Source organism: Nanorana parkeri, unplaced genomic scaffold (assembly GCF_000935625.1).
Source record: "Nanorana parkeri isolate BGI_ZX_2015 unplaced genomic scaffold, ASM93562v1 scaffold2303, whole genome shotgun sequence".
Taxonomy (NCBI): domain Eukaryota; kingdom Metazoa; phylum Chordata; class Amphibia; order Anura; family Dicroglossidae; genus Nanorana; species Nanorana parkeri.
The window spans coordinates 104,477-118,382 of NW_017308571.1; the positions used below are offsets into that span (position 1 = coordinate 104,477).

At 45.9% G+C, this 13,906-nt stretch overlaps 1 protein-coding gene across 1 annotated transcript in view; it reads left to right on the top strand.

The window, feature by feature from the left end:
* LOC108801329 (NXPE family member 3-like) overlaps window positions 1–13,351 on the top strand; it is a 27,965-nt gene extending 14,614 nt beyond the window's left edge. Inside the window, exons 4-8 of the mRNA XM_018573254.1 lie at window positions 274–771; window positions 6,698–6,918; window positions 8,843–8,910; window positions 10,348–10,554; window positions 12,816–13,351. Of these exons, the coding sequence (XP_018428756.1) occupies window positions 274–771; window positions 6,698–6,918; window positions 8,843–8,910; window positions 10,348–10,554; window positions 12,816–13,351 (1,530 nt within the window). The remainder of the gene's footprint in view (window positions 1–273; window positions 772–6,697; window positions 6,919–8,842; window positions 8,911–10,347; window positions 10,555–12,815) is intronic.
* Window positions 13,352–13,906: the final 555 nt, after the last annotated feature.

Here is a 13,906-nt window from a genome sequence, read left to right on the forward strand (position 1 = left end):
TCACGGCAGAGAGCCGTGACAGGATCGAGAGGTGAGCGAACCTGGTATGTGTTCCCTCACCTCCCGATCTACTGAGCCGACCTGTGACAGTCTCATTGTCACAGGTCGGCTAGAACTATGAGGTGAGTGGAAATCACTCGCCTCATACTTCTCCTTTAAGTCACTTGCACGGTTTGAGTCTGCTCAGTTGCATGTTCTGAATTGCTAGATATATTTGGCTAAGCCTTTTCTTTTATATACTTGCCCTGCTGATCTAATTGTGTTTCCTTTTAGGCTTTGTATAAGTTAAGCACTTTAAAACCTGAGCACACAGGGCATCAGAGTTGTCATTCCTGCAAAGCAACCCCATCCAGGAACACATCTCATAATCCAGAGGAGAAAGAGATTCAGAAGTTGCTGAAACTCCTCGAATGGCCGGAACCTCCCATTTCCATCGGTTTCATGTCATCTACCAGTCCCAAGACCACAGAGTACTCATTGCTGGATCCACGTACTACATACCAAGTGGGGGAGCATGTAAAGGTTTTCATCAGAGCTCGAGACCACTATGGCCAACCCAAAACCTACGGGGGGGATTATTTCCAGGGCAAGCTTCACTCTCCGCATCTGAAGGCTGGAGTAACCGGATCCATCACCGACCACAGAAACGGCAGCTACACCGCCACCTTTCTCTTTCCATGGCCCGGGGTCTGTCAGATCTTTATCTCACTCATCCATTCCAGTGAGGCCGTCGCCATCCTGAGGAAGAAGAGAGACACCCGCCCTGATAAGGTGAGAACTAAGCTTTTTATTACTGAGGAACCTCTGTATCTGTGTGTTCCCAGAATTCTTTGCACTGACCTTGCACCTCCCGTAGTGTTAGTACTCCCAGAAGTCCATCAGGTCATAATGGCCTCTATAGACGTTAAGTTTTTCCTATTTCCTGTGCAGAGGACTTTTTTAGTATTCCCAATGCTAATATGGTCACTGTGACTTCATTTTACTGAGCCTGCAATAATTTCTCTGTGTTACACCCAGGGCCGGATTTACTCTCCCTGCCGCCCCAAGGCCAGGTTTCCGCAATACGCCCCTCCCATCAATGGAGAGCCAGATGGCAGGGCGGCGGGGTTAGTTTCAATTTTTTTTTACCATGTCTTTATTTTTTTAACTTTTATATCACTTTAAATTTTTTATTCAATTATTTCTACTTATTTCTTTAATTTTTATTTATTTAATTATTTTTATATCAATTACATTTTTAATCCGATCTTCTTCTTTCCTGTAGTTTTCCTGTAGCCTTCTCTCCAGTGGTGCGGCGTCTCTCCGATCCAGCGCCGACTCCTCTGTCCTTGCTGGTACTTCCTGTCCCACGGTGTCTGCGAGCGGGTGCACGGCGTCCATAGACTTACCTTGTGTCTCTCCTCGCGTCCCGGCCGAAAATCCGAACTGCGCATGCGCCCGCCCCAAGATGCTTTGCGGCCGCCCGAGCATTTTCGGATTTTCCGACGGGAGCGCGCGGGGAAGACACAGGTGAGCTTAAACCCCTGTTAAAGCGTTTTTGTTTTGTTTTTTATACACTTGCTAGCAGTAGATATATGCAAAAAAAACCGGAGGGTTTAGAAACCCTTTAAGGTGACAACGCTCTGTCCCCATTTCCCAGTTGTCTCCTTGTGTTGCCGTCCTGTCACAACGACTTCTGATGGAGATCACAACTGCTCATTTCAACACACATTATGCAGGCATGGTGCACTTTTGTCACCATCAGGAAAAGGAATGGGCGAGTCTGTGTGGGTTCGATCCAACAAGGATACAATAAATCGTATTTGAAATTCTGCAGACCCGAACTTGGCAGCGAATCCCACTGAAATATATAGGCGGTGAATCATGTTATTACATTCTGGCTATTTATAGGGTTAATAGGAAAACTACTTTTAAAAAAACATGGGAGGCTGGGATTCCCCCCTCCCCTCTCTGTTACTCCAATGCTGATTGGAGGAAAGGATGGGTAGGGGGTGGACACAGCTGGCTCTGCCTCTAGAGCTGTCAATCAGGTAGCGGGTTGGACCCCAACAATATTGTCGGGATCCATCCTGGCTGCAGCGCGGCTCTGCGTTGTCAGCATATAGCGGGGCAAAAGCCCAGCAGCAGGAAAGTTTTAATCTGGGATAATAGGCCAAAATGTACTAGTGACAAAGAGTACAGGCTGGGGCTTTACTATAAGAATTAACCCCTTCATGACTGAGCTTGTTTTCAGTTTCTGTTCGTAAATGACTGAACGCACTTTTTACATTTGTGCTGTGTGATTCTTCCACGTCAGCAATATACTTTCTTACAAAGTGCAGCCACACATATTATATATTGTTATTAAGAGAACAGATAGAGTTATACACTGAGTGGCCAGATTAGTATGACCACCCCATCAGTACTTGGTTGGGCCGCCTCGTGACTCCACGAGATGGTGGAAGGTGATGCGAGGAATCTGACACGGCACTATTGCCCTTCTGTTGTCTTGTACCGGTCTTGCCCCTCCCCCGTTCTGCTCTAACATTGACTAGTCGCTGACGGCCACAATTCGCACGCTCAGACCCAGATTTTCGGCTGACAGTCCGGACTTTAAACACTTTAACAATGAGACCCTCTTGAACATGTAACGAATTCTGCTGTTTTGCTGATACTCGCTCCATGGCTCCGAGCGCCAACAATCACCCCGCGTTCAAAGGCTGTTAAATCGCGTTGTTTCCCCGTATCTTCAGAAACAAATCACTTCTACTGTCGTGGTAACCAACCCGCTTCCCTATTTATAATGGTCTGGCCCTCTAGCAACTTCAGCGCCAAATTATAGCTAATTTGCCTACAAACGTCAGGTGGTCATAATAATCCGGCCACTCAGTGTATATTGTATGTTAGAGGACAGATAGCGCTATATATTTATATCACATATGTGTACCTAACGCCTCACTTAGGATAAATAAAATATAAAAAAGAGGAAAAAAACGTAAAGAAAACACTTTTTCCCCAGTTTTGATTTGTAGTACTTTTAACAAAAACAGCGCAGCTAAAAAAATACGATAAATACATTCATTTATTTGTCCTTTATTTGGAAAAACATCGCATCCCGAGGATTTTATAAATGTTTCTGTACTACTAAAACTAAAACCTAACATTTTAATCTTTTTTTTCCTAAAAGCTAAAGCTACGTCACCTGGCATACAATGTCACTGTCACTAAGTGTCACACTCAGTGACAGCGACATACTTTGAACATCACTGTCATGAGGGGGGGTAAAAAAAAAAAATTAACCCCTTAGGGTGAAAAACAAATTCATTTTTTATTGTAAAGGGTTCATTTTTATATAAATATAAAAATTATTATTATTATTAAAAATTATATAAATGATAGTATAAAAATATATTTAAATATATCAATTTAATTTGTTACATTTATTTTTAGTTGTTACATTAATTTTTTTTATTTTTTTACACTTTTTATTATTATTTATTTAATGATATCAAGCAGTCCTTGTGAATGAATCTCACTATGACTGCTTGATAAATGAATCAATTAATTTTTGGTTATTATTAGGCTGCTTCAAACTTCAGAACCGCCAATAATAACCTTAGTGAGGCTGATCATGCAGCATTTCCGGATCAGCTGTCACTAAGGCCTCATTCACACTGCCGCGCACATACGCGCGTGCGTGTGTATTGTAACATATGCAACACATGCAAATAAATAGCTCCATACACACAGCCGCGTATGGAGCCGTATATTTGCGTAGCGTATATATGCGCAAAAACAGAATGGAACAGAGATGCGTCCGGGCAGCGTATTTCTGCGTATTTACGCGCACATACGCGTGTTTACGTATACGCGCGTACAGCACATTAAAAAATCCATTACGAGTGATGCATTCTGGGATTGCATATAGTGCACGCATATACGCTCGTATATATGCGCATAGTCGCGTATATATACGCAATATACAATTTTGCTTGCGTTGTGTGTGAATGAGGCCTAAAGGTTTTCTGATCGTTACTACAACAATCAGAAAACTGAAACATTCTTTCAGGAAGAGATATATTATGTTTCTATTCTTGAAAGTAGAAAAAAAAATCCGGTATACATCGAGATCTCTCGATTTATAGCAGCTGTCAGAATGCCGGCAAGAGCCGGCGGATGCCGCTCTGCTTTCACTCTCAGACACCCGATTCTTGAAGGGGATCGGGTGTCTGAAAAATGTTAACTCTTTCATTAATGGATGCCTCTACACCGAGGCATCCATTAATGAATGGTAACCGCGGTTACCAGCCTTGGAGAGCAGCTAATAACTCCTCACGTACAGTGTACGTGACGAGTCATTTGGTCCCTTTGTGGCGGGACGTACAATGTACGTCTCCTGCCACACCACAAAGGGGTTAAGATACTGCAGAGGATACAGCCGTGTAAAACTGGCCAGCAGCAGGACAGTTTTAATAAGGATATAAGGCCTAACTGGTGTATGCCTAATTTTTATTTTATCTATGGGGATGGGGGGTGGGGGAGGTGCAGTGAGTGATAGAATATGAGGTGGTTTAGGTGCACTATTTTTTTTCTTAGAAGCAATGCAGAGGTGTAAAAAATGTAGCTCCAAATACAGCTTCAAGTAAGCAACAACTCATTACTTTACTTTAGGCACCCAATATTTAAAAAAGGTCCTATCGGTATGAAATAAAATTCAGAACCCCTCCTAAAAACAAAATAGCGAATCCTAAAATATCACCCCTGGATGGGACAGCAGTTAAAAATAACTGCTGACCTTAAATCCACCCCAAAATAGAAATAGATGGGAAAAAACCCAAAAACATACACAGACGAATGCTGCATATGGCAAATGTTGGTTTTTCCTTTTATTATTAGGACTCAGTGTAATACAGCAAGTACTAGACGTGTGATTTTTTTTTCCTGCATTGACGTTCAGACGATTGCATCCGAAACGTCAAAAATAACGAATCCGAACTTATACGAATTTTCCAATAACGAACATTTCTAGGGATGCACCGATACCGATACTAGTATTGATATCGGTGCCGATACCGAGTATTTGGGCGAGTACTCGCCCAAATGCTCCGATGCCTAGCCCGATACTTCCTGTATCAGGAAGCCGGGGAGCGCGTCATTACACTCCACCTGGCTTCCTGAATTGGATTCTGGTACTCCGTAATCGGTATCGGCGAGTACTGGAAAAAAAGTATCGGTGCATCCCTAAAAATTTCAATGCATCCGAAATTTATGTTGTTAAATGTTAAGATTTTTTTTAAAAACAAACCAGTGTGGCGTTCCCCACCCCAATTCATACCAGACCCTTTAGGTCTGCTAAGAATTTTAGGGGAAACCCCAGCGCCAACCCCCCCTCCCCCCACCACCACAAAAAAAATCCCTTATCAGACCCTTGATCCAAACAGCAGCCTGGCAGAGCAGGAAAGGGGGGCAGGAAAGGCCACATACCCTCAACATATGGAGGGTACTTTGCCGCTCCATGTAAACAGTAAGGGGGGAGAGCTGTGCTGTGCTGTGCTCTTCCTCTCTCACTTGTCACAGGAGTTCCAACACAGCAAAATCATGAAAATAAAAAAGTAAAAGATGACAAGATCAATAAAAATTTAAAAAAAGTAAAATACAAATAAGAAAAATAAATAAAGTGATAAAAAAGTTTTAAAAAAAGAAGAGGGGGAGGGGCGCATTGCGGAACCTGACCTTGGGGCAGCAGGGAGAGTAAATCCGGTCCTGCATACATGTATGATTTGATCATTTTCTATGCTGAGGGAGATTGTGCTCTGAGCTTTCACGTCTAATGCTGGGCACACACCTTACAACCATCGCAAGACTTTTGTCTTGCGATGTTGTAAGGTACTTAGAAAAACGTACGATCTGCCCATCTTGGACAGGCAGATCATACTTGCGATGATCGCAAGCCACGCCCCCTGAGGGGCGGGCTTCCGATGACCTGCAATGCTGAACGGGCAGTGTGCGCTTGCGCACACCGGCCCGCCCGGCTTTTATCTCACGAACATGCTAGACACCCGCCGAACATCGTACGACGCTCGGCGGGTTTGCAAACATGTTCGTAAGTTTAAAGTCGTGCGACCTTACAGTAGTAGAGGTCGCACGGCTTCACACCACCTTACGATAATCGTACGATCGCGGGATTTCCCGCGATTGTCGTACGATTATCGCAAGGTGTGTGTGGACCTTAACTCTGTCCATTCAGCTATGGGCTGTGCTGGACTGACTTCATCCACACATTTCCACGCACCTTCTCTTATTAGAAGCATTCTCACCTTGAATTTCCATGACTGGTGGTTCAGATTTGAAAACGAAAGCTTTGTTGCTGCTGCGGTACCGGCCATGTTCTTCAGTTGCTGTAGTCTCTTTCTGTTGCTGTATCTTATGCTCCTTTTCTTTTATGCTGTAACCGCGCTATAACTGGACTGCGACTGTGCCCGGGCCCATAACCTGATGGAACTTCTTGCACAGCCGCACAGAGAAACACAAGCACACGGGAAGGAAGCCGCAGCTTTATTTTCTAACTTATTCAATACAACAGAGTATATACCATAGATATAACAGAACTTATAAACACCGCCATCTAGTGACCGAAATGGTATACTGCAGAGGTTGTTGCCATAAGCACAGTAATGTGTATTCTAACAGGACTAAATTCCAAGTTTTCAATGTTCAGGTGTTTTATTACGGGTATTTCTACCATAACGGGAGATGGGCCACGGTGGAGTGTAATTTTCAGCCCCCTGGACGGGACGTTTGTACTTACCGTGATTCACACAGCGGAGAAGAATGGTTCTGTGTGCGTCCAGAAGGTTTTCCCTGCAGCGCGTACCTGGAGCATTCAAATGGCGGCCATCGCGAAATACTTACCTCTGCTGAGGGAAAGTTTCTACCCCGGTAAGTACTGTAGCTATTTACAGAGGCCGGTGCACCTTAGACGCTATAACAAGCGTATCATCATATTCTATCACTATATTTTCTCTTAGATCTCCTCCATATCAATTCTTTACTCCAGCGGAACTCCAATGTTGCTACTTTCATCCTAGAGATTAGTGATGAGCCGAACACCCCCTTTAGAACATGGGAAAAGTTCGTATTCGAACTCCAACTCAATGCAACTCTATGGGGGTAGAACATTGAAAAACAATTGTCCCCATTTTGAAGCCATCAATGCAAGTTAATTGCCATAAAAGGTGTATAGGGGTCCGGGTACTGCCCTGGGGGACATGTATGGGTGTCCGGGTACTGCCCTGGGGGACATGTATGGGGAGTCGGGTACTGCCCTGGGGGGACATGTATGGGGGTCCGGGTACTGCCCTGGTGGACATGTATGGGGATACATGTATGGGGATCCGGGTGCTGCCCTGGGGTACATGTATGGGGATTCGGGTGCTGCCCTGGGGGGACAGGAATCAATGAAAAAAAAACTTTTCACAAATACCATTTTTAAAGGAGCAGTGATTTTATCATTGCTTAAAGTGAAGCAATAAAAATGAAAAATTCCTTTAAATTTGGTGCCTGGGGGGTCCCCTTAACCTGCCTGTGAAGTGGCGGATCTGTACGATGTATAGAACCTGCTGCAGCAAATCTGACATTTCTAAAATCGGTGATTGATGGCCCTAGACTTATTGTTCTCACTGCGACGTTCGCGGTTAATTCTTTTTTATGTGTTACTTGTATGGTAACAGGCACCGCTGCCTGTTTTTAAATTTCTGCCGTTTCCTGCTCGCGCGCAACCAGCGGCGCGCGCGAGGGGTCGTGTCTGAGCGGACGTCTAAAGACGCCCGCTCAGGTCTAGAGAGCTCCGGAGAGAGAGTGGTTAAAGCGTGGGGTTCCCCCTCCCAAACAATACCAGACCCTTAAGGTCTGGTAGGAATTTTAAGGAGGAACCCCACCCCCAAAAATGGGGGGGGAGGAATTCCATACCAGATCCTTGATCCGGGCATAGGTCTGGCAGAGCGCCCCCCTTCCCTCCATACCGGGCCACATGCCCTCAGCCCTGGGAGGGTCGCCCCTGGAAAAGCACCTTGTCCCCGTACTGATGGGGACAAGGGACTCTTCCCCACAAGCCCTGGGGCGTTGGTTGTGGGGGTGCGGGCAGGGGGCTTATTCACACCAGGGTACCCCTAAAGGGGCACCTAGATGCGCCCCCCCTTGTGAATGAGTAAGGGGTACTTCTACCCCTACCCATTCACTAAAGAGTTTTAAAAAATGGATCCACCGACGTAATCCAGGGTCAATCACGCGTCCAGCGTTGTCCACGACGACGTCGACGACATAAAGAATACAAAAATAATAACATTTGAAAACGACGTCCGCCGCCCCGTCCGCTCGTGACGTACACCCGCCGCAGAATGGCATTCTGACAGATGCCGGCAAAGCATAATCAATTGGGCGGAGCTAGCGGTGACATCTAGCTCCGCCCAACTGTGTACAGTTTTATGTCATCTGACAGGTGAGCCTTGATTGGGCAAAGTCTTGCACCTGACCCTAGGGCTTCACAAGGCGCATTGGCTTGTAGGGCGTTCAGCAGGCGAACAGCCCGCCGACCGCCGTGATAGTTCTTATGTTCGGCGAACACACAAATTAGCGATCTTCGAGTCGAACTGACGTTGGGCTCGAACATCTGAGCCCAACTATAGAACTATAATGTGAGTCCCATTGGAGCCAATGGAAGGTGAATCTTGAAAATCAATTCTCTCCATTTTTAAGAATATTGATAAATAAAATAAAATGTATTTTTATTTTTTACTAATGATATAAATCAGAACTGTTCTGAAGTTTATTCATTTGATTTTTCTCTTCTTGTCATTTCTGACAGCAACATCACTAATCAGGTGGTTTCAACCCTCTCAGATCTAATAGTCCAGCCCCAGAAGGACACAACCGGTAAGACCAGATCCGGTAAGACCGTTCCCTCTGTTTGGGTTGTGGTCCTTATAAGGAGCGAATAAAACATGTTTACCATACAGAAAGCTCTAGAGACCAGGTGAGGAGTAATAAAGAGGTTGTGTACAAGGACTGTACAAGGACAATAAGCTGTTTGTACTGAGGAACTTCAGGACCCTGATGGGAGCCTGTCCGTTGGGGAAACACCCCAGAGTCCTGGGACTGTTAAACCTCTCTTATGAGCACCAGCCGTTAAAGGCGGTAAAACTGTTTATTTGTTTTGTGCTGAAGAAAGCAGATTGCTTTTTTTCTTTGTGTCATGGACGGTTCATGTTATTTTACTGTTTTGCTTGAAGGTCTGTGTCTTATGGTAAGACACACACAGTCCTGCTAAATACCCCTAAACAGGGGTGTATCTACTGCAAGGCAAACTAGGCATTTGCCTAGGGCGGCACTTTCCAGGGGGGGCGCCAAAAAATGCTGTCCCCCAAACCAGTTAGGTAAGATAATTTTTTTTTATATTATACAATATTCATAAATTACTGCCAGTACTCCTGGACCTTGTGCTTCTTTGACTGGGAGACCAACTTGTCCACTAATGCTGCCTACATATATGGCGGCTGCAGCTCCTTCCTCTTCCTGGTCACTGTGCTGGGCAATGTATTGGTGTTTGTGACCTTCGTCCGGTTGCATTGGCAGTTCGTGCGCTGGACCTCCCTGGGAAACCAGCACCCTAATCTCTTACTTCAGGCAGCGGAGGAGCTTCCGCAGGACCCCAGGGTCCAGATGGTTATCATGCTCATCGGCACCCCCGTTGGGGTGAGTCCGGGGAAGTGCAGCCTAAAAGCTCTGTGCAGGGTTATATCTCTAGAGCGGGGCAAGCTACAGAGCCCAGCGTCCAAGGCAGAAGATAGACAGCCCAGCATATTAAGGCAGATGATCGGTGTTGCAGCTGCAGAACTAGAGACTAGCACAGCATGGCAGGAGATAATGGTTATTGTAGCTGCAGAACTAGGGAGCCCATCAAGCCAGAAATGGAGAAGGTGGCTATTGCAAAGGTAGAACTAGAGCGTCCCGCTAGGTTGATAGCGCAACCTGTCAGAACCGTGCGCAATGTATCCTGCGACTGACAGGTTATTCAAAATGTAATAAACAGGAAGGGGTGGGACTAATTTAGATTAGGGATGGGAGGGCGCTCGGATTTAGTCTTGCCTAGGGCAGCACAAAACCAAAATACACCACTGCCCCTAAATATCACAGTAAGCCACCTATACCCACCCACTTCAAAATATAGAGTACATCATAATTTCAGCAAGTAGAGTGGCATCCCCACAGTTAAGGACCTGCAGAGATTTCAGCACCCCTGAAAAAAATGAAGTTTCAGTTTTCTTTAATGACAACGATAATTGAACTGCTGATGATTTGATGTTGTTTCAGATGACAGAGATATCTGTAGACCTGGTCTGTCAAATCCAGACCCTTCAGGGTTTTATCTCCAGCATAAGTGGCATTCCCGTGTCTGCAGGAACCAGAATTTCCCCACACCCGATAACGTCACGTCCTGCCTGAAGGGGAAAGTCGTGTACATGTTTGGGGACTCAACATTACGGCAATGGTGGGAATACCTTGTAGATTTTGTTCCTTGTGAGTTGAATGCTCAGTAAATATTCTTCTTTTACTTTCCATAATTTCCCTGGTCGTCTGCAAAGAGCTTCCAGTATTTCTCACGAATCACACTGCTCTTTCTTCAAAAGTATTTCAAAATTGAGAAAGGTCCCACAATCTACTGCATTTAATATACTCTTATCATGTAGGAGGATCGTCGGACAACCCTAACACTCTCTGCAACCACAACCCTACCACTAACTCTCCATGTAACCCAACACTAACCTTCCCTGTAATCCCAGTTGTAACACTAACCCTCCTTGTAACTCCAACCCTAACACTAACCTTCACTGTAACCCAACCTAAATCCCAACCCTAACACTAGCCATACATGTACCTCTAACTGTAACAATAGCCCTTTACATAACCCCAACCCAACACTAACTACACTATATTACCAAAAGTATTGGAACGCCTTTACACGCACATGAACTTTAATGGCATCCCAGTCTTAGTCCGTAGGATTCAGTATTGGGTTGGCTCCGCCCTTTGCAGCTATAACAGCTTCAACTCTTCTGGGAAGGCGTCTACAAGGTTTAGGAGTGTGTCTATGGGAATGTTGGACCATCTGTGAGGTCAGGTACTGATGTTGGAGGAGAAGGCCGGGCTCGCAGTCTCCGCTCTAATTCATCCCAAAGGTGTTCTATCGGGTTGAGGTCAGGACTCTGCAGGCCAGTCAAGTTCCTCCGCCCCAAACTCCCCCATCCATGTCTTTATGGACCTTGCTTTGTGCGCTGGTGCGCAGTCATGTTGGAACAGGAAGGAGCCGTCCCCAAACTCCTCCACACAAAGTAGGGAGCATGAAATTGTCCAAAATGTCTTGGTGTGCTGATACCTTAAGAGTCCCCATCACTGGAACTAAGGGGCGGAGCCCAACCTGTGAAAAACAGCCCCACACCATAATCCCCCCTCCCCCAAACATTACACTTGGCACAATGCAGTCAGGGAAGTACCGTTCTCCTGGCAACCGCCAAACCCAGACACGCCCATCGGATTGCCAGACAGAGAAGTGTGATTGGTCACTCCAGAGAACACGTCTCCCCTTCTCTAGAGTCCAGTGGCGGCACGCTTTACACCACGGCATCCCACGCTTTGCATTGCACTTGGTGATGTGCGGCTTGGATGCAGCTGCTCGGCCATGGAAACCCATTTCATGGAGCTCTCTACGCACTGTTGTTGTGCCAATCTGAAGGCCACACCAAGTTTGGAGGCCTGTAGGTATTAACCCTGCAGACAGTTGGCCACTTCTACGCACTGTGCGCTTCAGCATGCGCTGACCCCGCTCTGTCATGTTACGTGGCCTACCACTTCCTGGCTGAGTTGCTGTTGTTCCCAGTTGCTTCCACTTTGTTATAATACCGCTAACAGTTGACCGCAGAATATTTAGTAGCACCTGAATCCAATGATTTGGAGGGGCGTCCCAATACTTTTGCTGATATAGTGTATCTATGTAATTTAAACCGTAATGCTAACCATCAATGTAACCACTACCTTAACAATGACCCTCCATCAAACCCAAACGCTAACACTCATCATCCATGTAACCAACACTAATCATTCATCTAACCCCAAACTTAACACAACCCTCTATTGTAAATGTAACCCCTTGTTTGCATACTCACCTCTTCTACTCATAGTCTACAATTCAGCAGTAAGTGTTTAAATACTCAGTGACAGCAATGGCCATGCTATACTAGAGAAGGGAAGAAGGGAAAAGGGTGATCACATGATTACGGGGCCATAGAGAAACGGTTTGTGGAAAACTTTAGTGGGGTTTATTAAATTATAAATATGGTGAATACCCACTATTCCATGACAATGAGAACTTTCTTCTAATGCTATGGTGCTTGATCTCTTAATTTAATGATCAGATATTGAAGAGATCTCCATCTGCCTGGCAATGTTCAATTTAAATCTCTCACCATGTGTTGACACCAGCCAGCCTGCTGGTAGTTGCTACATCACCCTCGTACGCTGGGCCCTCTCCAGGAATGTGTGCCATGGGAATATATTGAGCAATATACTCCAGTGAAATAAAATGCACAGTTTAAAATAGGGAAAAATAACATTTATGTAGATAAATGGTTGTCTCAGACCTTGTCCATTGCTTGGCAGAGGGGCCAAACTTGCATATCTGCAGGATCAAGGATTTTCAATCTCACATACAAGAGTTTTGTTCTGATATAATCTATATGACTTGGTGTATTATAATGTCTTTCTTCTTGTTGGTATTGTTACAGCACTTCAGAGGGTGGACCTCCACGTAAGCTATGCCCCCGGCCCCCTGTTGGCCACAGATGCAGAACATGGCTACCTCGTGCAGTGGCGGGCACACCAGAGGCCACTTAGCATGAAGCGCACCCGCGTGCAGGAACTGAAGTACATTGCCAACGAGCTGGATAACATGGGAGGAGGAGACGATGGGCTGGTGATCGTTATAAACTGCTTGGCTCATTTTATCTTCTTTCCAGTCAATGTTTATTTGAAAAGAATGAGATTCATCCGTGATGCCGTGGCCCGACTACTGGAACGCAGTCCACAGACCTTGGTCATAATTAAGTCCGGGAACACGGGGTTCCTGTCTACCCATGGCAGTGACTGGCTATCCTGGCAGCTGGACACATTGATGAGGGAAGTGTTTTCAGGACTTCCAGTTACCATACTGGATGCCTGGCAGATGACCTCCTGCCACTACATGACAAAATCCATCCACCCCGGCAAGATCATCGTGCAGAACATGGTGGACTTAATGCTTTCCTTTATCTGTCCCACATAGCAGGCCAAAACTGTGATTGCTTCTGGTTAGATGGCTTTCAAAAAGAAGGCGAAAGTGGCATTTGTTTTGGTTCCACCAAAAGAGGAACCAACTACAGCAATGATCGGAAAGTCTAAGCATCAGATCTTGGCAGACACCTCACAGCTCTTGAAGGGCACCAATCAGCCTATTTTGATTTGTCAGAGAATATTTGATACAAATATATATGTCTGTGTTTCGATCACAAGCAGGACGGTCAGGGCAGCCATCAGAAATTTTAGGGCCCCCTACACAGCTTTAGGCCGGGCCCCCCCCCACCCCCGCCGCTGGACACAGGGCTTAGTGACGCGCTGGACACAGGACCCACCTGAGAGTGACCCTGCAGAGCCCACCATAGATGCTGCACAGCCCATCTGAGACTGTCTATGGTGGGCTCTGAAGGGCTCTCAGGTTGGCTGGTCAGGGCTACATCCCTCCCTCCTTTCCTTCCTAGCTCCTCTTACCTGCACACATGGCCTCGTCTGCCGCCGGACCGGCCAGAAGTGGCGTCACTTCCGGCCAGTTCGACATCAGACG